This window comes from Palaemon carinicauda, chromosome 33 (genome assembly GCF_036898095.1).
Source record: "Palaemon carinicauda isolate YSFRI2023 chromosome 33, ASM3689809v2, whole genome shotgun sequence".
NCBI classification, from domain to species: domain Eukaryota; kingdom Metazoa; phylum Arthropoda; class Malacostraca; order Decapoda; family Palaemonidae; genus Palaemon; species Palaemon carinicauda.
The window spans coordinates 24,074,270-24,095,798 of NC_090757.1; the positions used below are offsets into that span (position 1 = coordinate 24,074,270).

Below are 21,529 nucleotides of genomic sequence, written 5' to 3' on the forward strand. Positions count from 1 at the left end.
ATATTTTTTCATAGAATTGCTACAAATCGTGTTGCTCGAGGGGCCAATAAATCGTGTCGATACGAGAATATCTGACAATGGTTTTAAGTTACTGGAGACAAAATGTACCTCTTCCGTACAGTAGGTTCTAGAGTTTATAAATATGCAGCCCCTATCTCCCTTATCTAATAAAGAACAAGTGTCTGGTTATATATATAAATGTATATATGTATATATATGCATATATATATATGTATATATATGCAGTATATATATATATATATATATATATATATATATATATATATATATATATATATATATATATATATATATATATATATATATATATATATCCGGTCACGCTCAGCGACAAGGCATAACTACAGTCTCTCACTGTACCTCAGGAGTGGGGAGAGGGAGTACTCATACTCTGGAGAGAAGGCTGTAAGCATAGGAGGAGGAGGAGGAGGAGGAGGAGGAGGTAGCGACGGCCTTGGTTGAACCTGCGTGTGCATATCCATCTAAATATTTAGCCGTCAGTCATGACGGGTTGTATGCACTAATATTGTATAACAAGATCCCACTCAACGCCTGGGGGGACTGAAGCTATTAAGACTTTAAAGAAGTTGAAGACACTGGTTTTCGAAGTGATATAATAATAGATTTGACAATTAACGAGGACTACGCTATGGGATACTCTAAATAAAATGCCAAAAAATGTATTGTGTACGAAAACCAAATCTTGTAGGTCCCGCAGGTCACTGTAAAGATACGGTCGTAGAGAGGAAAGGGAGCATGATAAAACTACGAACGATAAGAATGGTGGGGAATATTGGAATGCAGAAACACTACAGGATCAGATAGGAAAATGTCTAAGGGTTCACTTCATCATATAGTGTTAACCTCGTTAGATAGGCAGGTTGATACAAGATAAGTATACAAATGGTTGTTCTATAGAATTGGAATTAAAACACACCATTGAATGAAGCTATTGTAAGGCAACCAAATGTACTTTCTGAGAGAGGAAAAATTAAGGCTTGCAAGGATTAAAATGGTTATTGTTGTAGTTAAATAATTTTTCATTCTACCCAAAGTATCCTACTAGGCGTCTCTCTCTCTCTCTCTCTCTCTCTCTCTCTCTCTCTCTCTCTCTCTCTCTCTCTCTCTCTCTCTCTCTCTCTCTTCGTTATTAACTTTTCCTAGAGTTCATGGCCCTTTTCATTATATTAATACATTCTGATCCTCATCTCCCCAGACTTACTAACCCACAAAGACAAGTTTACCCAAAGATATTTCTTAATGAAAACTGGTTGCCTTTTTTTTTAGCTTGAAGTCATAAGAAGTGGTGTGACTAGACGTGACAAAAGCTTCGTTGCAAGTCTTGAGAAAGAGATAATTTTTGCATCGAGCGATTGCAGCGAGCTGTGCAACCTCCGATGGTTTGTAGTTTCATAAAAGGTTGGTCTGTGCGTTGGCCTGCAGCTCTTGTCGATGAGACCTCTACCACGTAAGTGAATAGGGTGAGAGAGTCAATCTGATCAAGGCACGGTCTATAAGTGTATTTACCTAAACCGTGGTTCAGAGTAGAGAATAGAGGCTCCCTCAGTTCGGCGGGGATGAGATTAGATTCGTTTTTGGTTCTGTCATTTTGCGATATTCACATTCTCATACGGGATCATCTTTTTTTTCTGTGGCTTGTGATGCTGGTTGAAGGAATGTTTCGTTTAGCAGAGCAAGACGGCGGTAAATGATTGAGAATTCGAGAAATAAATTAGGAAATGTTCCTGATTATATGTTAGCATATCTATATGCATGTGGGCTGGCACTCACTCTCTCTCTCTCTCTCTCTCTCTCTCTCTCTCTCTCTCTCTCTCTCTCTCTCTCTCTCTCTCTCTCTCTCTGCAGATTGAAGAATGACTTGCGTAAGAAAGTAGCCTGAGGGCGAATTGCTAGATGACACAAGGACGAATTCGGTTGTGGACGTATGCATTGGTCACGAAGCAGGCATTTCTTTTTTTTTATGATGAATGTTTCGTAGTTTTAGATTTCCCCAGAGCTGTTCACCGGTTGTTACCAGTAAGACTACTAAAGTCTACACCTTCAGGGGATTTAGAGATCTATTCCTATTAGACTATGTGGACAACTGTCGCCATCTTTTGAATCTTCTTATCGCGACGAGATTTATATTAGTGATAATCCACATTGCATTCGTATCACTAATTTCCTAAATGCGTGATAAGTATTGTTCTCTGGTATATAATTTACATGATGGCAAGATAAGTCTGTTGTGCCGAATCATGTTGAAACCTTATTATTAAGTGTGGCTTTTCCAATGTCGACCGAGCTATAAATTAATTGAAGCTGTGGGCGAGAAGAGAGAGAGAGAGAGAGAGAGAGAGAGAGAGAGAGAGAGAGAGAGAGAGAGAGAGAGAGAGAGAGAGAGTAAACGCTCCATAATACTTGTAGATGCAGTTTTTTCTATTTACTGTACAGTATTCTGGAAATTTATCATACAGTGAATGCATTATATTGTTTTAATTTCCATTTACAGTTGATGTTAATTATATGGTTTTAAACACACACACACACACAAACACACACACACACACACACACATATATATATATATATATATATATATATATATATATATACATAGACAATATATATACATTGACAATATATATACATATACAGAATATATATATATATATATATATATATATATATATATATATATATATATATATATATATACATAGACAATATATATACATTGACAATATATATACATATACAGTATATATATATATATATATATATATATATATATATATATATATATATATATATATATATATATATATATATATATATATATACTGTATATATATATATATATATATATATATATATATATATATATATATATATATATATATACTGTATATATATATATATATATATATATATATATATATATATATATATATATATATATATATATATATATATATATATATATACAGTATATATATATATATATACAGTATATATATATATATGTATATATATATATATATATATATATATATATTTATATATATATATATATATATATATATATATATATATATATATATATATATATATATATATATATATAATCAGCCGTAAGTAATTCATTCCAAAACAAATGCCTCATCCATGTCATTCCACTACCGTCGGTTTATGATCTTTCGATGCCAGTCTATACCCGCAAATTTTCTTTGGTCGTCAATCCTCCTTCTTCTCTTCCTTCCTTTCTTTTGCAATATAAGGTCTCATTCTTCTATTCTTAATGTCCATCTATTATTTGTCATTCTCATTATATGACCTGCACATGTCCCTTTCTTTTTCTTACATGTTGTTAGATTATCATCTATTTTAGTTTGCTCTCGTATTTTTCTCTTAGTGTTATTCCCATCATTATTCTTTCTATAGCTCTTGGAGTTGTAACTACCTTATGTTCTAATGCTTTATCAAAGCTACAAGTTTCCGGTGCATCAGTTAATACTGGTAGACCATCTGATTAAATAGTTTTTCTTTTTAGAGAATGTGTCATAATACTTTTCGTTTCTCAGTTTGTTTACCAAAAGCTCTACATCCCATGCTTATCCTTTTAATTTCGGTCTCATGTCACAGGGGAATACTTAGGCTACTTTCTGTTCTAAATACGTATATTCATAAACAATCGCTAAAGATTCGTACAAAATCCTTCAATTGAAGATTATCTTAGTTTTACTCATTCGTTTTCAGTTCTGTATTTGTGCTTTGTCTATTCAAATCTTCTATCATCTTTTGCAATTCCTCCCATGATTCACTAAACAGAACTATGTCATCTGTAAATCTTAAAGTTGTTAAGATATTCCCCATTAATATTAACTCCTACAGTTTCCCAATCTAAATTCTTATAAACTAATTCTAGGCATGATGTGAATAATTTAGATGGGGTCTCCCTGTCTAACTCCTGCAATCAGAATTTTCTCACTATCTTTATGTAACTTTATGATGGCTGTGGTTCTGTATGAATATCTTCAAGGGCTCTGACATGAGAGTAAGCTATTTCTTATGTTTGAAGGGCTTTCATTACTGATTACGTTTTGACAGAATCAAAATCTTTCTCATATTTTATTGGTAGTAGGTTGGCCAGGGCACCAGCCGCCCGTTGAGATACTACCTCTAAAGAGTTATAGGGTCCTTTGACTGGCCAGACAGTAGTACATTAGATCCTTCTCTCTGGTTACTGTTCTTTCCCTTTGCCTACACATACACCGAATAGTCTGGCCTATTCTTTACAGATTCTCTTCTGTCCTCATACACCGGACAACACTGAGATTACCAAACAATTCTTTTTCACCCAAGGGGTTACTGCACTGTAATTGTTCAGTGGCCACTTTCTTCTTGGTAAGGGTAGAAGAGACACTTTAGATTTGATAAGCAGCTCTTTTAGGTTAAGGACTCTCCAAAATCAAACCATTGTTCTCTAGTCTTGGGTAGTGCCATAGCCTCAGTACCATGGTCTTCCCCTGTCTTGGGTTGGAGTTCTCTTGCCTGAGGGTACACTCGGGCACACTATTCTATCTAATTTCTCTTCCTCTTGTTTTGTTAGAAAGTTTTTATAGTTTATATAGGAAATATTTATTCTAATGTTATTCTTCTTAGATATTCTATTTTTCCCTGTTTCCTTTCTTCACTGGGCTATTTTCTCTGTTGGAGCCCCTGGGCTTATAGCATCTTGCTTTTCCAACTAGGGTTGCAGCTTAGCAGATAATAATAATAATGATAATTATAAAATGCTATATATAGTGGTTTGTCATATTCTGTTAATTTTTCCATTAGCCCGGTTAATTACCATTATATGGATAGTTGTTGAATATCTGCTTCTAAATGCCGCCTTCTCTCTAGTTGATTAAAGTCTAGCTGTCCTTCTGTTCGGCCTAATATGACCTTTGTATATATATATATATATATATATATATATATATATATATATATATATATAAATATATATATATATATATATATATATATATATATATATATATATATATATATATATATATATATATATATTACTGATAGCAAACTTATTGGGCGAGTTTTTTCAGGTCTTTTATGTCTCCTTTTTTTGTGAATTAATATGATAAAGTCTTTCCAAGCTATACCTACAACTTGGATATATATATATATATATATATATATATATATATATATATATATATATATATATAAATATATATATATATATATATATATATATATATATATATATATATATATATATATATATATATATATATATATACCGAGGCACTTCCCCCAATTTTGGGGAGTAGTCGACATCAAACAAATGAAACAAAAAAGGGGACGTCTCTCTATGTTCCTCCCAGCCTGACAAGGGACTCAACATACTACATACATACACACATTTAAGTCTTTACACAATTCGGCAACGTAGCCTATATATACTTTCCTATCATAAAATAAACATAATTACAATCTTTAGCACTCAATTCTCACCATAGGATTTCCATGTTTCAGTTTTTAGTTATTAAGGTCCCCTTTTACCCCCAAAGGACGTACTGGTACGTTTCACAAAACTCATCCCTTTACCCCCATGGACGTACCGGTACGTCCTTGCAAAAAAATGCTATAAATTTTTTTTTTTCATATTTTTGATAATTTTTTGAGAAAATTCAGGCATTTTCCAAGAGAATGAGAACAACCTGACCTCTCTATGACAAAAATTAAGGCTGTTAGAGCAATTTAAAGAAAATATACTGCAAAATGTGCTAGGAAAAAAATAACCCCTTGGGGGTTAAGGGTTGGAAATTTCCAAAGAGCCTGGGGGTAAAAGGGTTTAGGTCCTCTTGGACATCGTTTCCGGCCTGATGGCCCCAATAGTGACCTTTTTTGACTGACATCAAATCCCACTGTTGATTGCGGCGTGATTCATAATTACGAAGAAGTGGCGATTAAAGGTAATCAACTGTTCAATTAGGTTTTAATTAGCACGACAAATCCCGATCTAGTTTTTTTTTATAACTCACTTGAATTCTGGTCTCGGCTGGTGCTTGATTTAGATGTTTTTTTATTTTTTTTATTTACTGGTTCTGCTTGTTATTGTAACTGGTTTTTATTGTCGATATGTCTAAGGTCATTCTTGTAACTTTACAATGATTTTAAGGGTTGTTTTTTTTTATAACCCACTTGAATTCTGATCTCGGCTGGTGCTTAATTTAGTTTTTTTTTTTTTTTTTTTTTTTTTTTTTTTTTTTTTTTTTTTTTTTTTTTTTTTTTACCTGATCTCGGCTGGTGCTTAATTTAGTTTTTTTTTTTTTTTTTTTTTTTTTTTTTTTTTTTTTTTTTCTAGTGGGGATAATTATTTACTGGTTCTATTTATTATTGTAACCATGGTTTTTGTTGTTGATATGTCTAAGGTCATTCTTGTAACTTTACAATGATTTCAAGGGTTAAAATAAAACTTGTCTCATATATTATATAAATTATCGATGTAAGTTATAATTCTTTATATAATTTTGTTAAATTAATCGGATGGTCTAGAGTTTTTTTTTTATAACACACTTGAATTCTGGTCTCGGCTGCTGCTTGATTTAGATTTTTTTCTTTCTTTTTGTTCTAGTGGGGATAATTATTTACTGGTTCTGCTTGTTTTTGTAACTCTGGTTTTTGTTGATATGTCTAAGGTCATTCTTGTAACTTTACAATGATTTCAAGGGTTAAAATAAAACTTGTCTTATATATTATATAAATTATCGATGTAAGTTATAATTCTTGTTATAATTTTGTTAAATTAATAGTTGAAATTAACCTTATGTTTATATATGTCTACACGATTTGCCATATCTTTAGTTGAAACTTAGATTGGTTATGTTCTGCGCACTGAATGATCTTGTAACTTTAACAATGATTTCAAGGGTTAAAATAAAACTTGTCCTATATATGATATAAATTATCGATGTAAGTTATAATTCTCTGTATAATTTTGTTAAATTAATAGTTGAACTTAATCTTATGTTTACACATGTATACACGATTTGCCATATCTTTAGTTGAAACTTAAACTGGTAATGTTCTGCGCACTGAATGAAAGCGTGAACCAGACATCCGGTGAAAGATATGAAGTTAGGGTACAGTTAATTTTCCGTTTCGCCTTCTGATCTTTGATGTATTCTGATGATACAGAACTGATAAAGGGTAGAGATCTATTTTAACCAGTTTCGATAGCAAGAAAGGAAGAGGATAAAAAAGACAAAGGGTAAATAGTTTTGATAGCAAGAAAGGAAGAGGATAAAAAAAGACAAAGGGTAGATAGTTTCGATAGCAGGAAAGGAAGAGGATAAAAAAAGACAAAGGGTAGATAGTTTCGATAGCAAGAAAGGAAGAGGATTCAAAAGATAAAGGGTAGATATTTTCGATAGCAAGAAAGGAAGAGGATAAAAAATTCAAAGGGTAGATAGTTTCGATAGCAAGAAAGGAAGAGGATACAAAAGATAAAGGGTAGATATTTTCGATAGCAAGAAAGGAAGAGGATAAAAAAGATAAAGGGTAGATAGTTTCGATAGCAAGAAAGGAAGAGGATAAAAAAAGACAAAGGGTAGATAGTTTCGATAGCAAGAAAGGAAGAGGATAAAAAAAGACAAAGGGTAGATAGTTTCGATAGCAAGAAAGGAAGAGGATAAAAAAGACAAAGGGTAGATAGTTTCGATAGCAAGAAAGGAAGAGGATAAAAAAAGATAAAGGGTAGATATTTTCGATAGCAAGAAAGGAAGAGGATAATGTATTATGTGACCTGTTTTTCATGTTGAAAATGATCTTCCTTTTTTTAAGCTAAGGTTAATTTCGGCACTGCTTTCGTAATGCGTTTGTCTATGCTAATACAGACTTCATCTGTCCAGTCTTGAGGGCTAATCCGGTACGCACAGACTCGCCAGACACATGAAATGTCCATACTAGAGAGGGCGTGTTCGGTACGCACACACTCTGCCGACTTCCAAACACATGAATGGATTCACTGTCGAGAAAGTCAGTCATAAAGAACACCATGTTTGTTAGTTCATTGTTTATAATATGTTTCAATAATAGGTTGCCTACGTTTGTAAGACTTACGTTAGGATTCTAAAACTATCGCAGAGGTAGAAGTGCACTTTTGAAAGGCAGTGAAAAGGCCCTACATTTATCAGGATGTAATTCTCTCTCTCTCTCTCTCTCTCTCTCTCTCTCTCTCTCTCTCTCTCTCTCTCTCTCTCTCTCTCTCTCTCTCTCTCTCTCTCTCTCTCTCTCTCTCTCTCTCTCTCTATATATATATATATATATATATATATATATATATATATATATATATATATATATATATATATATATATAGATATATATAGATATATATATATATATAGATATATATATAGATATATATATATATATATATATATATATATATATATATATATATATATATATATACATATATATATATATATATATATATATATATATATAGATATATATATATAGATATATATATATATATATATATATATATATATATATATATAGATATATATATATAGATATATATATATATATATATATATATATATATATATATATATATATATATATATAGATATATATATATATATATATATATATATATATATATATATATATATATATATATATATATATATATAGAGAGAGAGAGAGAGAGAGAGAGAGAGAGAGAGAGATATATATATATACATATATATATATATATATATATATATATATATATATAGATATATATATAGATATATATATATATATATATATATATATATATATATATATATATATATATATAGATATATATATATATATAGATATATATATATATATATATATATATATATATATATATATAGATATATATATAGATATATATATAGATATATATATATATAGATATATATATATATAGATATATATATATATATATATATATATATATAGATATATATATATATATATATATGTATATATATATATATATATATATATATATATATATATATATATATATATATATATATATATATATATACAATCTCGTGAGTCCGTATGACTTTAATCTTAATATTATTTTCAGCAACATTACTGCATCACTTTGTCATACCCATTTATAACTGGTAGCGTCCTTATCTCTATAATTATATGATCCTTATCCGCTTGTCAAATATATGTTGGGTAGTATACTCTATATACTTTTCTTTCTCTACCGTCCCTATATTATACCCCTTTCCCAGATAGTGTCCGTATTCGTTAGTCATACGCATGTTGAGTAATATATGTTGTGTAAAGAAACAGAATAAAATTGTTTTGTTTTATCTCCATTTTACTACACATAGTGTAAACTATACCAGGTCCTAGGGGAAAAACATTCTTTTAAATACTTAGTAAATGACATATGTTAAATTTATTAATTTGCAAAAGTAATACTAACACTAGAGCCATGGTAGAGAAGTCAGGGTTTTATATTTATTATTTTCCAGAATAAAGGAGAACTATAACCTTTATACTTTAGAACCAGCCTATGCACTCTGACCCACCGCCACGGCCATATTTGTAGACGTAATCAACAAATGTTATTTTCGGGCACATTATTTTGTGTTATGGTCTTCGAATCTATAGGACTCATTTGGGAAACTGGATGACTCCTGTTTTTTTATTGAAGATGAATAAAATTCGCTAGTAAAATCTTCCGTGAAATTGCGACAATTTTGTCTTTTGTGTTCAGCCATTATGTAATAGTCGACGTTATGCTAGGCATGGTTGGCACTACTGTAATTGCGCGTTATTTAAAACTATATAAACTTCATGTGTCTATTTTTTTTTCTACATAATCGTGAATTCTATTCGTAACCTCAGGGATTAGCCTACAGTTTTTTTTTTTTTCTTTTTTTTTTTTTAACTTTGAACTGCAGTCTTCGGTCGCGCTATGAGTCATTTGTGTTTTTATCAAATATTACTTTTTATGATTAAAATTGTGTGACACGACAGCCTTCGTATGTGTATGCATGTGTTGGACACATAGGCCTACTTACCTGGAACGATTGTAAGTAGTCTATCGCTGTTATTGTTGAAGTTTTAAAGGCGCCTTCGTCAGGTTCCAGTGGGTCGAAGGTGATCTGAAAATTAGTTAGCAAACTTATTTTTCACGTACATGAGATTATAACAACCTTTGAAAAACCACTTCACATATTCCTCAATAAATGGCCAATGTTAAGTATCACGTCATCTAACAGACAAGAAATTTTGTCTGTACTTTAAAATCTAAATATACTTATCGGTGGAGATATATAAATACAGTATTCACCTCTACTTACCCAGTCATAAACATTCATTAGTTCCAAGTTATTATGGCAGCACTAAATATTAAAATCAAAGGACGTCCAATGAATTAGGTCTTTAATTTGCAGGGTCTTATTGCCGACTGACACCATTTGTGGCTGTGACATTTTATTTCATGATCAGTACTTGCGCACATCCAAAGCTTTGACACTTGACGCATTCGGCCTATGTTTAGTATCGTAGCTTTAATATTCCGTGAAAATCGTGTATAGTTGTAAAAACTACATTTTTTTATCACTATCCCTGACACAATTCATTAGAAATAGAATAATCCTATATGAACTAGCGTTATTTTTTATAGATTAGCGTTTCTACTTTACTCTTCCATCTTGCTTCCAATCTATCCACTTTATACTGACATGCCAGTGTGGTCCAAGTGCATGAAACAAATTAACTCAAAACTAATGTCTGACAGTAAAACATGTATATGTCTGTTTTAACGAACCTTATCACTGTTGTTATGAATTAGTTTTCCAGTTTCAAATTACAATTCAGAATAACACAGCCAGATCCACTTGCACTTATTTTTTTTTTTTTAGAAAGGAAAAGAAAAGGATTGTATCCTTTGCATTTGGGATAGACTGTCTTTATGTTTCTCTTAATTACTGAATCTATCACACCCTTCTTCTTCTTATAAGCATCAAGAATGATTATTTTATTTCTTTCTCATGTTACAGCATCTTCAATCACAAATCAACATGGGCATCGTCATTAGAAGTGGGCCCTGTGATCAACAATTAGAATGTACTCGCAGACCTTGTTGCCGGTAAGTACCAGTACTTTTCTCAAAGTTGCCATTTCCTTTGTAAGATTTATCAGGTTTTGTTTCAAAGTCCAGGGATGGATAAATTTGCTTAAAAAACAGGGACCTTGCCCTTAATTTGATTTCTATTAGGCTGAATCATCCTGTTTTGAAGTGACTATGCTTCATTCTCTAATGCTAATATTGCACCATGCCGTTTATCATATTCTTCCACCAATAAATGCACTCGAGCAAACAATCCGGACAGAGGTGCTTCAATTTATTTATGTTATAAATATTTGAAAAACTATTAAATCAACCGTGATGACTAACAGCAGTCTTATCCAATCTTCTTTTCCTCAGGATTAATCTCATTTCACTTTTGCCACCCCTTTTAGTTATCATCATACTTTAATATCCTACAAGTATTGTTTTAGATAATCAGCACAACTAAATTTTAGAAGAGAAAATAGATTGGGTTTACTATTCGTGTCTGCAGCACTTGGGGCTTTGTTCATATCCACTATTGGGACGCAATATTTGGAATTTGATTATTTTGATTATTTGGTGTACAGGAACAGTACGCAAACAAAAGTGGCAGCATACCCAAAATCTTGACCACGTCTCTTAGAAATTATAATTTTAGATTGGATTTTAATATTACTGGGTTGCACAGTTTTCCAGAGATTTCAATAGTCATGATTATATTTTTCTATTAATTTTCATTGTGAAATGTTACCAGTTTTAACTATGTTGGAACTGAAAAGTAAAGAATTCCATTGGACATGTTTGAGGAAGAAAGCTGAATCTGTACTAATATTTCCGAGGCTGCATTTCTTTGGTCATGTTTCATGTTTAAGTGGCTTTATCAAATATTGTTTAGTGGTTTCATACTGAGTGCATTTATATTTTCAATGTAGGTTACAGTACAGTATACTTTAATATAAAGATTGACTTGAAAAAAAAGTTGCATATTCAATTTTTCCAGTACATTTTTCATAATGTATATTATACTTTTTTAATGAAAACTAATTAGGTAGTATTTTTTCTCATCGTTTTATCCTAATAGTTTAAGTGATACAAAACTGTCCTGCAATATTAACTGCTATTATTTAAACTTTTTATTCAGTTTACCAATTAAGATCTTTGTTATTTAGAATGTTTTCAGGAGCCTTTGCAAATTATAAGAAAATATATGAAATGGGAAAATCATAGAAGAAAATTGAAAATTTCAAGAGAAGCCAACAAAATAATGGAGTAATGAAGGGAATGTTTTATGATTCAACATTGTGAATGGGACAATTTGAGTTGGAAAACTTTGAAATAATGGAGAGTCCACCAAGTGATATTTGAAGGTTAAGATGGAAAGATGCTAATACTTTAGGGGAACGTGTGCAATTAGTCACAAGAAGCATTCAAAATGGGTGTTGAAGACTGCAATAGAATATAGTACATGAAAACAGAGGAGATTATTCAATCCAGAATTGGAATTAACAATCGGGTGATTTTGGCCATGGCAAAATCTGTCAGGCTTATGACTTGTAAACTTTTTTACGGTTAGCAATGATGTAATGTGTTAACATTCTTATGTTTATGTTTTGTAATACTGTTTAACCAACAAAAAGATGAGATAGAAAAACTAAAAAGGTAATTGGAAAGCTGAATGGATAAAGCACGCATCTTCATAGGATTTATATAACATCAAAAACTACAAATATATTGAGAACATCGCTAAGTAGCATTCTGTATTGATAAGTTCTAAAGACCTCCTAGTGGGCAGACCCATTTGTGCACCTCGTGAGATTTCTTGTAAGCTATCAATAAAGGGTTTTAAGGGTTTTATCAGTATTCCTTCAACAACTACATTTTAGCCTTCTAATTTACCTGTTTCTACTACTTTTCTTCAATTTCATAACTTTTACTTTATAGTGAATGACAGTTATGACCTCCAACTAACGTTGGGCCATGTTAACTCTCTGATGGCATCCAATCAAGTATAGCTATAAAGAATATTTATTCAGTTTTCTAATGCTATTTTCAGTTTCTATCTATTTTTATGCCTTTGCTAGTTATGCTATAAAACATCAATGTATGTACAGTAAGGTGACAGTGACGCCATTGCTCGCTGTAAAAGAAGTTTGCAAGTCTTGAGCCTGATGGTGAAAATCATTACTTGAACCCAAAATAAAGTGAAGACACTTTAACCCTTTTACCCCCAGTCTCTTTGGAAATTTCCAACCCTTAACCCCCAAGGGGTTATTTTTTTCCCAGCACATTTTGCAGTATATATTTTTTTAAATTGCTCTAACAGCCTTAATTTTTGTCATAGAGAGGTCAGGTTGGTCTCATTCTCTTGGAAAATGCCTGATTTTTTTTCAAAAAATTATCAAAAATATGAAAAAAAAAAATTTTATAGCATTTTTTTGCAAGGACGTAGCGGTACGTCCATGGGGGTAAAGGGATGGGTTTTGTGAAACATACCAGTACGTCCTTTGGGGGTAAAAGGGTTAAAAGGGATATTTGGAAGAATTTAAGGTAAAGCTTGCTTTGCATCAAGTATCTGCAATGAAACCCTTACTCGTATATCATAATAATGAAGGAACATACACTTGAGTGAAGGAGAGGCAACTGGGAGCTACTGTATTTTGATAAACATATTAACAGCAGATTTAAATAAAAAGGTCTTGGAAATATTTGGAAGATGAGAAGTGGAATGTATATCTTAAGATGAATAATAAATGAAAAGAAAATCATAGTCATGATTACACGAAAGAGGCAAAGAAGTGGCATTCCCCAATAGAGAATCATATGGTATATTACATGCAGCAGAAAGGATTACAGATGCCCAAGATTGCATAGAATAAAGGCCTGTCCACACGATTGAGCATGCCCGACGGGCAAACAGTGATACCAGACCTGAATTGGTAGTGAGAATGAGGGTTGATGACGTCAGAAGTGGGAAAACCACAGGCAGGGATCTGGCAGCAAACAGTGCTGCCAGATCCCTGTCTCTTATTTTCCCGCTTCTGACGTCATCAACCCTCATTCTCACTACCTATAGAGGTCTGGTATCACTGTTTGCCCGTCGGGCATGCTCGATCGTATGGACAGGGCTTAAGAGGACTGTTAAAAGATGGATGGGGATTGTAATGGACTGGCAGAACTAGGCGGAGTATTTATATGTTGATGACATGAATTGTCATGGCCAGAATTTAGTGGAATGCTACCTGGATCAAGTAAAGTATTTGAGAAAGCTGAATTTTAGAATCCCACACGTAATGCTTACGATACATATGTAGCACATTTGATATAAAATCAGTGAAGACTTTATACTAATGAATAAGATTGCTAGTCCTATGAGAAATTATAGAAATTATTATTTTGGCTCTTTGCTCTAGTCAAAATACATAACGTAAACATCACAAATTTTAAAAGTAATTTGTAATTTTCCTAACTTACATACCTGAGTCTTTTTAATATGAGTATGATTTCAGCTTGGTTGGAATTCGGCCGTTGGAATTTTAGAGATGTGTCGGTGGTTACTGGTGGACGGCACGAAAAGCCCGGCTCCTCGTCAGCACACCGAGACTTCACTTTGACCTTCACATAAGGCTTGCAGGAGGGTTGAAACAGGAAGCGAGACTTAGACTGAGGTTTGTGTAGTTAGGAAAAATACAAATAGCTTTTAAAATTTGTGATTTGTTCCACACAAATACAGACCCTCAATGTTTAATTAAGAGCCCCTGTGGTTTAAAATCACAGGATGTTAAAAACAGGACCGTAGGTGGTGTGATATCGACTCCTGCCACCTTTAACTTGAGATAAAAATCTCTTGGGTTAAGTTAGGTTTCTATGGACATACACTCATGGAAGAACTTCATATCCTTATAAGGGTAACTTGTCAATATAGGGCCGATATAAGTAATGGATTCTCAATACAAACCCTCCTCCCCTTTGTAAAGGAGGGTGGGGCAGATACTTCTATATCGATAATGTATAGAATAATTCTCGGTGTGAAAGCTTTCGAGGATCAATGTCCGATCCTAACGGGAGGACCGTTTTACACAGAGAGTGAAAAGAAAGGAGGAAAAAGGGCCAGACCATCTACCTTTTATCCTAGTCTAATGTTGTGACCATTACCTTGAATATGATGTTTCTTGTCCCATGAGGGGCCAGATACGCTACACAACCTGTCAAGAAGCTACATGTCCTAATGCAAGTGTGTCCAAAGACCTGTGGGTATACTCTCGTATATAGTGGTCTGTAAAGGTTGTCTGATGTTTCCAGATTCTAGCCTTTAAAACTTGTCCTTCTATTAGGTTCTTCCTAAAACCAAGCACCAAGTTAATTCCTTTGACTTCATGGGCTCGTACTGGAGCTGAATCGTTAGAATTCTCTAGTTGGGAATATGCCCTTTTAATGGTTTCACAAAGCCAGAAGAAAATAGTTCTTCAAAATCTTCATTTTAATTCTGCCAGCACTAGTAGAAAGATTTTGAATCTGCAGTTTGAAGGACTGGGTACTCTTGAGATAGCATCCAAGTGCCGTCGCAGGACAAAGAAGCAAATCATCTGGACTGTCAGTCACATCCCTAAGGGAAGAGATGGAGAACGTGTCAAACATAGAGTCCTCGACTGTAGGGTTCTAGGTTTTCGCCATGAAATTTTGGAGGAAGGTAAGACTTTTTTCCAACCTTTGGAATGAGATACTACTGTACATGTGGAGTTCACCTACTCTCTTCGCCAAGGCTAACACCAAAAGAAAAAGTCTTAAGAGTAAGGTCCTTGTCTGATACTTGTCGTAGTGGTCTGTATGGTGCCCTTCTCAGGGTCCTAAGGACTCTGATTCCCACTCGGGTGATCTGTGTTCACTTGGCAGGCCAAACTACTCAAAGCTCCTCAAGAGCAGGACAATTCCCATGATGAAGAACAGTTTAAATCCTTCAGTTGTTAGAACCTGGCTCTAGGTTGAGTGATAGCCTTTCGCTGCTGCAACTGAAAGGAACTTGTCCCGGCAAACATAGATGAGAAAATTTGCAATTAAATGCAGAGAGGCTTTGACTGGTGAATTACCCCCTTCTATGGCACCAATTGCAAAAAATAACCACTTGGCTTGATAAGACTGCTGCAGAGGATTTCTGCAGTGCCTCGCAAAAATCCTCTATCTCAGTAGAGATGCAGGATAGTTTCCATCCGTGAAGATACAGTAGTGTCGGTTAGCTGTGGAATCTCTGCATGTGGAGCTGACAGAGCAGATTGAGCCATAGGGGAAGTTCTCTTGAAACTTATGTCAGGAGGGAGCATCAGCAGATCTACGTACCATTCTGCTTGTGGCCATTTGGAAGCCACCAGGGTTATTCTGAGATCTTGTGTAAACAGCATTCTGTTGATTACTCTTCAAATCAGGCAAAACTGTGGCAAAGCACAAGTGTCGAGGCTGCCCACCGATGTTGAAAGGCATCTCTAAAGCTGCTGCGAGGTCTCAGATTGGCAAAAAGTAAACCAGAAGCTTATTGTTGAGCTCTGCGGCAAACAGGTGTATTGATGAAGAACCCCTCAAATTGAGCAGCTACTTCACTATTAGAGGAGGACCTGTGAAACGGTACCTCCTTACTTGTGGACGTAGGCCACTACAGTGTTGTCGCTCAACAATGCCATAGAGTAATCTATCAGCTGTTGTTGAAAAAACTCCAGGCCTGGATCACTGCTTTTAATTCCAATACATTGACATGAAATGGTCTTTCTTCCTTGGACCAACAGTCTGAGGCTATCTTGCTCCTCGAGTGTGCACCTGACCCTTACTTTGATGGATCCGTGAAGAGCAGCATCTCGAGAGGAGGGCACGCTAAAGGAGCTCCCTTTAATAGAGTCTTGTCCCATAGCCACCAAGCTAGATCCTCCCTTACTTCCTGGTTGACTGAAACTATATTTTGAAGAGTCGATGGCTGCCGTCCAATATGATTTCAAGCAACATTGGAAGGTACTCTGATGAAGTCGCCCATGAGTCACCAGCTTCTCCAGGGACAAGATATGTCCAAGCAACTTTTGCCATTACTGCGCTGGTATAAGTAGTTTGAAGAGAAAAGGTAGTGCTATTTAAAACAATCTGCTGATGCAACACTCCGAAAGATCAATCTTAGTCTTCTTTGTGTCCACCACCATACCCAACCACTCCATTGTAGGCTTGAGCTCGAGGCTAGACCGATTTATCACGATACTATGATTGGGACAAAACTAGGTACATCTGTCTCTATGCTGGAGAAGCTGACTTTGGGAGGACAGTATCAGTTATTCATCGAGGTATCTTATTAGATGAATGGTGTTGGCATATGCTCAAGCTGAAACTAGTGTGAAGATTAGTGTGAACACCTGTGAGCAGTCAACTGCCTGAAGCACAGGACTTTGAATTGGAAGACTTTTCCCTTGACGATAAAGCCGAGGAACTTCCTGCTGTACCAATGGCGTGAGATCTGAAAGTATCCTTCAAATCCAGGGTCAGCATGAAATTTTTCCCCCCTTACTGCTGCTCGCATGGTGTTTGCCGTCTCCATCTTGAACAAGCTGTAAAAGACTGGAGACTCATCCCATACGATATGTATCACGCCCTTGTCCAACATTGTCTTTACCTGTAGATGGAGGGCAAGGGGTTATGAAAAGTTTAGGGGTAATGATATAAATGTCTTCAGTATCTGAGTGAGAGGAGAGGGAAAGCAAATGAATGAAATATGGTACCTGTAACATCCAGTTGTTGACGCCACCATTTTGCCCATGGGCTCCCCAGGCATCCCCCATTCTTGTCAGTTTCAGTAGGGGTCTGCCAATCCTAGTGCCCCCCTCCTCCTCTCCTACCTCTGTCCCTTCTGGATTGACCAAAACATGTCAAAAGGTAGGGGTGGGATCTCTGCCCCCGTGGGAAGACTGAGGTGGTGTGAAGCCAGCCTGGGTCTTTGCCCCACTAAAGGTTTCTTAAAGGCAAACTTTAACGAACCCAAAACCAATGTTTTAGGGGTCTGACGAGATATGCCAGGGCCTTGGAAGGTCACTACTTTGTGGAAAAAGTTGTAACTAGTTTTCCTCCACTTTACTGCTATGTCAACCTCCTGTTGTGGGAATAAAACCTGGCTGTTTAACTAGGACAGTGTGAAGTGTTAGGACCTTCTTTCTAGATTAGGGACAATTGTGTATCTGCATTTAAGTACCCATTTAGCCCACTGTTTAGCAGGCTGGTGTACCAAAAATGTGACAGCTTTGGCTCCTGGTAAAGCTAAATCCGTAAACTTCCTTTTCCTCTCGGGATCACTAAAGTCTCGAGAAAAAGTGAAGTGGGACACGACGCCTGACCAGTAGTCCAACCAGGATGCTGCTTGTAAGCTGGGCATGGTGGCGGCTTCCATGGCAGCTGATACGAGGAGGAAAATGTTGTGCTCTCGGTGACTACTGTATCTATGGATATACCAGGGGTCAACATTGTGATATTCACATATAGTATATTGGAAGGGGAGAAGTGCTCAATCCTTCACGAATGTAGAACCTATGATGGAAGGGAGCTGGGAGTAGGATCCTAAAGGACCTACTTGCTCTTATCAAATGTTTAGACTCTGTGATCTAGTTGTTGACGCTGTCGATGGCTTATTCAGCTAATTCACGTCGATCGCTTCTTCAGATAATTCTGACCAGGGAAGCTCTAATGCAAGCTTAGTACCCTGATGGGCACCAGAATGCCTGTCAATGACAGTTTTGCCTCCTTTCACCAAGTTTTGCAATGTTTCCCTTAGATTATTTTGTTCCCTGATCAGGGCTACAATCCTCACAAAGGTAGATTTAGTTTCAGGGTTTCTGCTTCTGCTGGTGTGGGCCTTAAATCTTTACCTATAGGGTCTATGACTCCTTGATTTGTAATAAAGTTGAGGCGAGTTTCATAGTGTTTTGCTGCCTCTGGAATTGTTATCCCTAAAGGCTTTCCTAGGCCCAGCCTTGGGTGCTGGGACATTCCATATACCTCTTTGGGGCTCATGTCCCATTAAAGAAACCCCCTCTGATAGTCTGGAGAATGCCTCCGTAAAGAAACGGGATATGCACTGTGACCACTGCCTTGCGGCGATGGTTTTGTGTAGCTCCCTCTTGGGATTACTTCTCCTCAGAGGGTTTCCCTCGATCGAGGCTTAAACTCGTGGTTCATGGTCCTAAATGGGAAACTTCTCATTCTCATAGGAACATTCCCTAGTACGAGAACTAAATTGCTCCTACCCTCGCCTTCTTGCAGACGAGTCTTCCTGATTCATGGATATGAGGGGACTAGGTAACCCAATCCTCCTCAAATCGGGAACGAGTGTGAGGAATTGCATTATTTGCCTTGGAGAGTAGGTTGCCCATGCTCTGAGTTTCTTTCAAAAGAATAGATGTTCCTAACGCGGAACGGCACATTTGCTCCATGTACCACGCTTCTTTATAGATGAGTGTGTGCCGAGTGTGTGTCATATGAAGGGTGCTTATCCCATAGAAAGAGTTCATGTACTGGAGAGAAAATACCTTTATCTTGGAATGTGTATTAGCACTGTGGAGTGAGTAACCAGAAGATTCCTTCATTGTGAGAGTTCGCATACTTAAACTAGCAAGCACCTGTTCGTGCATGCTAACTAGTGAGAGACGTCTCTGAAGGTGAAGAGGCAAACATTTTATTGCTCTCCTTGGAGAACGAGTGGTAATTAAAGGCGCATGAAGGAGAGAGCGCTCTGTAACAGTAATTTTGAACATGTATACTGTATTCCGGTGATTGGAGCTCATGATGAATGCACATTAATAGCCAAATGGTTGCTTTGTTATCGATCTTTTCGGGTTTTTCATGATCTCTGAAGTGTTGGTGAGCTGTCTGGCGAGCAAGCGCTATGAGTAGTCAGGCATGTGATCATGATGGTTGAGTGCATAGCAGAAGATGGTGCACTAACCTTTTGAGAGCATAACCGTTTTCTGAATAGTGCAATTTGTGCAATTGAGGCATATGAACTACTGAGCACTTTTTTGTGTTCAAAGGGGAGAGAGTTATCGCAGCTCTTGTTATGGAGAATACAGTGAACGCATTTGCATAAGTGAGTGTGATGACCACACTCGTAGAGGTGCTCTATTGTAAATGTGAGCGCAGTAAGCTCTTCCTTATGGGTGAGTGCTTGAGAGTTTGCAATGGTTTGTGAACTTTGTTTAAAGTGTGAGAGCCATCTTGTGTGGGTATGTGAGATGGTTGTACACATCTGTAAGCACTATCCTGAAGTCTTCCATTGCATTCCTCCGAATTCATTGAGGATACAGGTGAATTTTCCACAGAAGTCGAATATATTGCTTTTTCTTCAAAATTGTCATCACCAATATATCCATTGCCTATGGTCTGGAGACTACCTACAAGGAGGGAGGTATTACATGGTGGTTTCTGCCCTCTTGTTAGGTTGGGAAGATTCCTGCTCATTATTCAGGGCCATTTCCTTAGAATCCTGAGGAATTTCCAGTGGATTATTAACTAGAAAAGTGTGATATTGCTACTTCACCTGTGGGAGTTGCTATCGCCAGTTCTTTAATCATTTGCCAGAGGACAATATCACTTTCTTTGTCCTCCTCCTTCCATCACTTCTGACCAGAGGCTGGTCAGAGGTCAAATTACAAGAAGAAGGAAGAGGACCAACAGATTTCCTTAATTTTTGATATCCCAACTGTGATCGATCCCGTTTTGGCTTCTTCCATTTCTTCCGTATTCCACCCACTGCTCTTGTTGCCAAATTCTGCACACATTGCATGAGGAAGACTGAAAAAAAATCCTTCCCTCTGCAGGAGGTGCATGAAAGAAGGGGATCCACATTAACCTTGCCCATAAAGGTGCAACACTTTCATCCAACCAGCAGGTAGGAACTCATGTCTGCTTGTGGTTTCTCTATCACGAAACACTTTCACTGAAAGAGAAAGAAGAAAAAGGTTAAACAGAGTAAGAGCACCAAGAGTACGTCTGTGCACCTTGGTGGCCGAAATCAACATGACATCTTAGTGGGACGGCGAGGGGGTAGGGCTTTCTCCTGCCGTCTGCTAGTAATCACCAAGACACAATATTAAAATTCTAATAGCTTAATTCCAGCCAAGCTGAAATCATACTTCTATTAAAGGACAAAGGTTTGTATTCATGTAGGAACAGAAAAGAAATGGGAGAAGGAAATTGAGAAATAAAAAAAGTTTGAATTTTATGATAACCCTAGTTTGTGTGCAATGGCTCAATCATGCATTACAACTAATCTTTGGGTTAAAATTAATATATAAATACATGATTAACGAGCCATTACAATCACATAATTACAAGAACTTGGGTGTTCAAGGG

At 35.6% G+C, this 21,529-nt stretch overlaps 1 protein-coding gene and 1 long non-coding RNA gene across 4 annotated transcripts in view; one reads left to right on the forward strand and one right to left on the reverse strand.

Annotated features, from left to right (window-relative positions):
• LOC137625897 (sorting nexin lst-4-like) overlaps positions 1–10,445 on the reverse strand; it is a 97,824-nt gene extending 87,379 nt beyond the window's left edge. For all 3 annotated transcript variants that reach the window (XM_068356862.1, XM_068356863.1, XM_068356861.1), the window contains exons 1-2: positions 10,413–10,445; positions 10,131–10,214 (exon numbers count right to left, since the gene is read on the reverse strand). In XM_068356862.1, coding sequence (XP_068212963.1) covers positions 10,131–10,214; positions 10,413–10,430 — 102 coding nt within the window. In that variant the 5' untranslated portion in view covers positions 10,431–10,445. The remainder of the gene's footprint in view (positions 1–10,130; positions 10,215–10,412) is intronic.
• LOC137625899 (uncharacterized) overlaps positions 1–19,480 on the forward strand; it is a 29,852-nt gene extending 10,372 nt beyond the window's left edge. Inside the window, exons 2-3 of the long non-coding RNA XR_011040940.1 lie at positions 11,115–11,203; positions 14,674–19,480. This is a non-coding gene — a long non-coding RNA (uncharacterized lncRNA). The remainder of the gene's footprint in view (positions 1–11,114; positions 11,204–14,673) is intronic.
• The last annotated feature ends 2,049 nt before the right edge of the window (positions 19,481–21,529 follow it).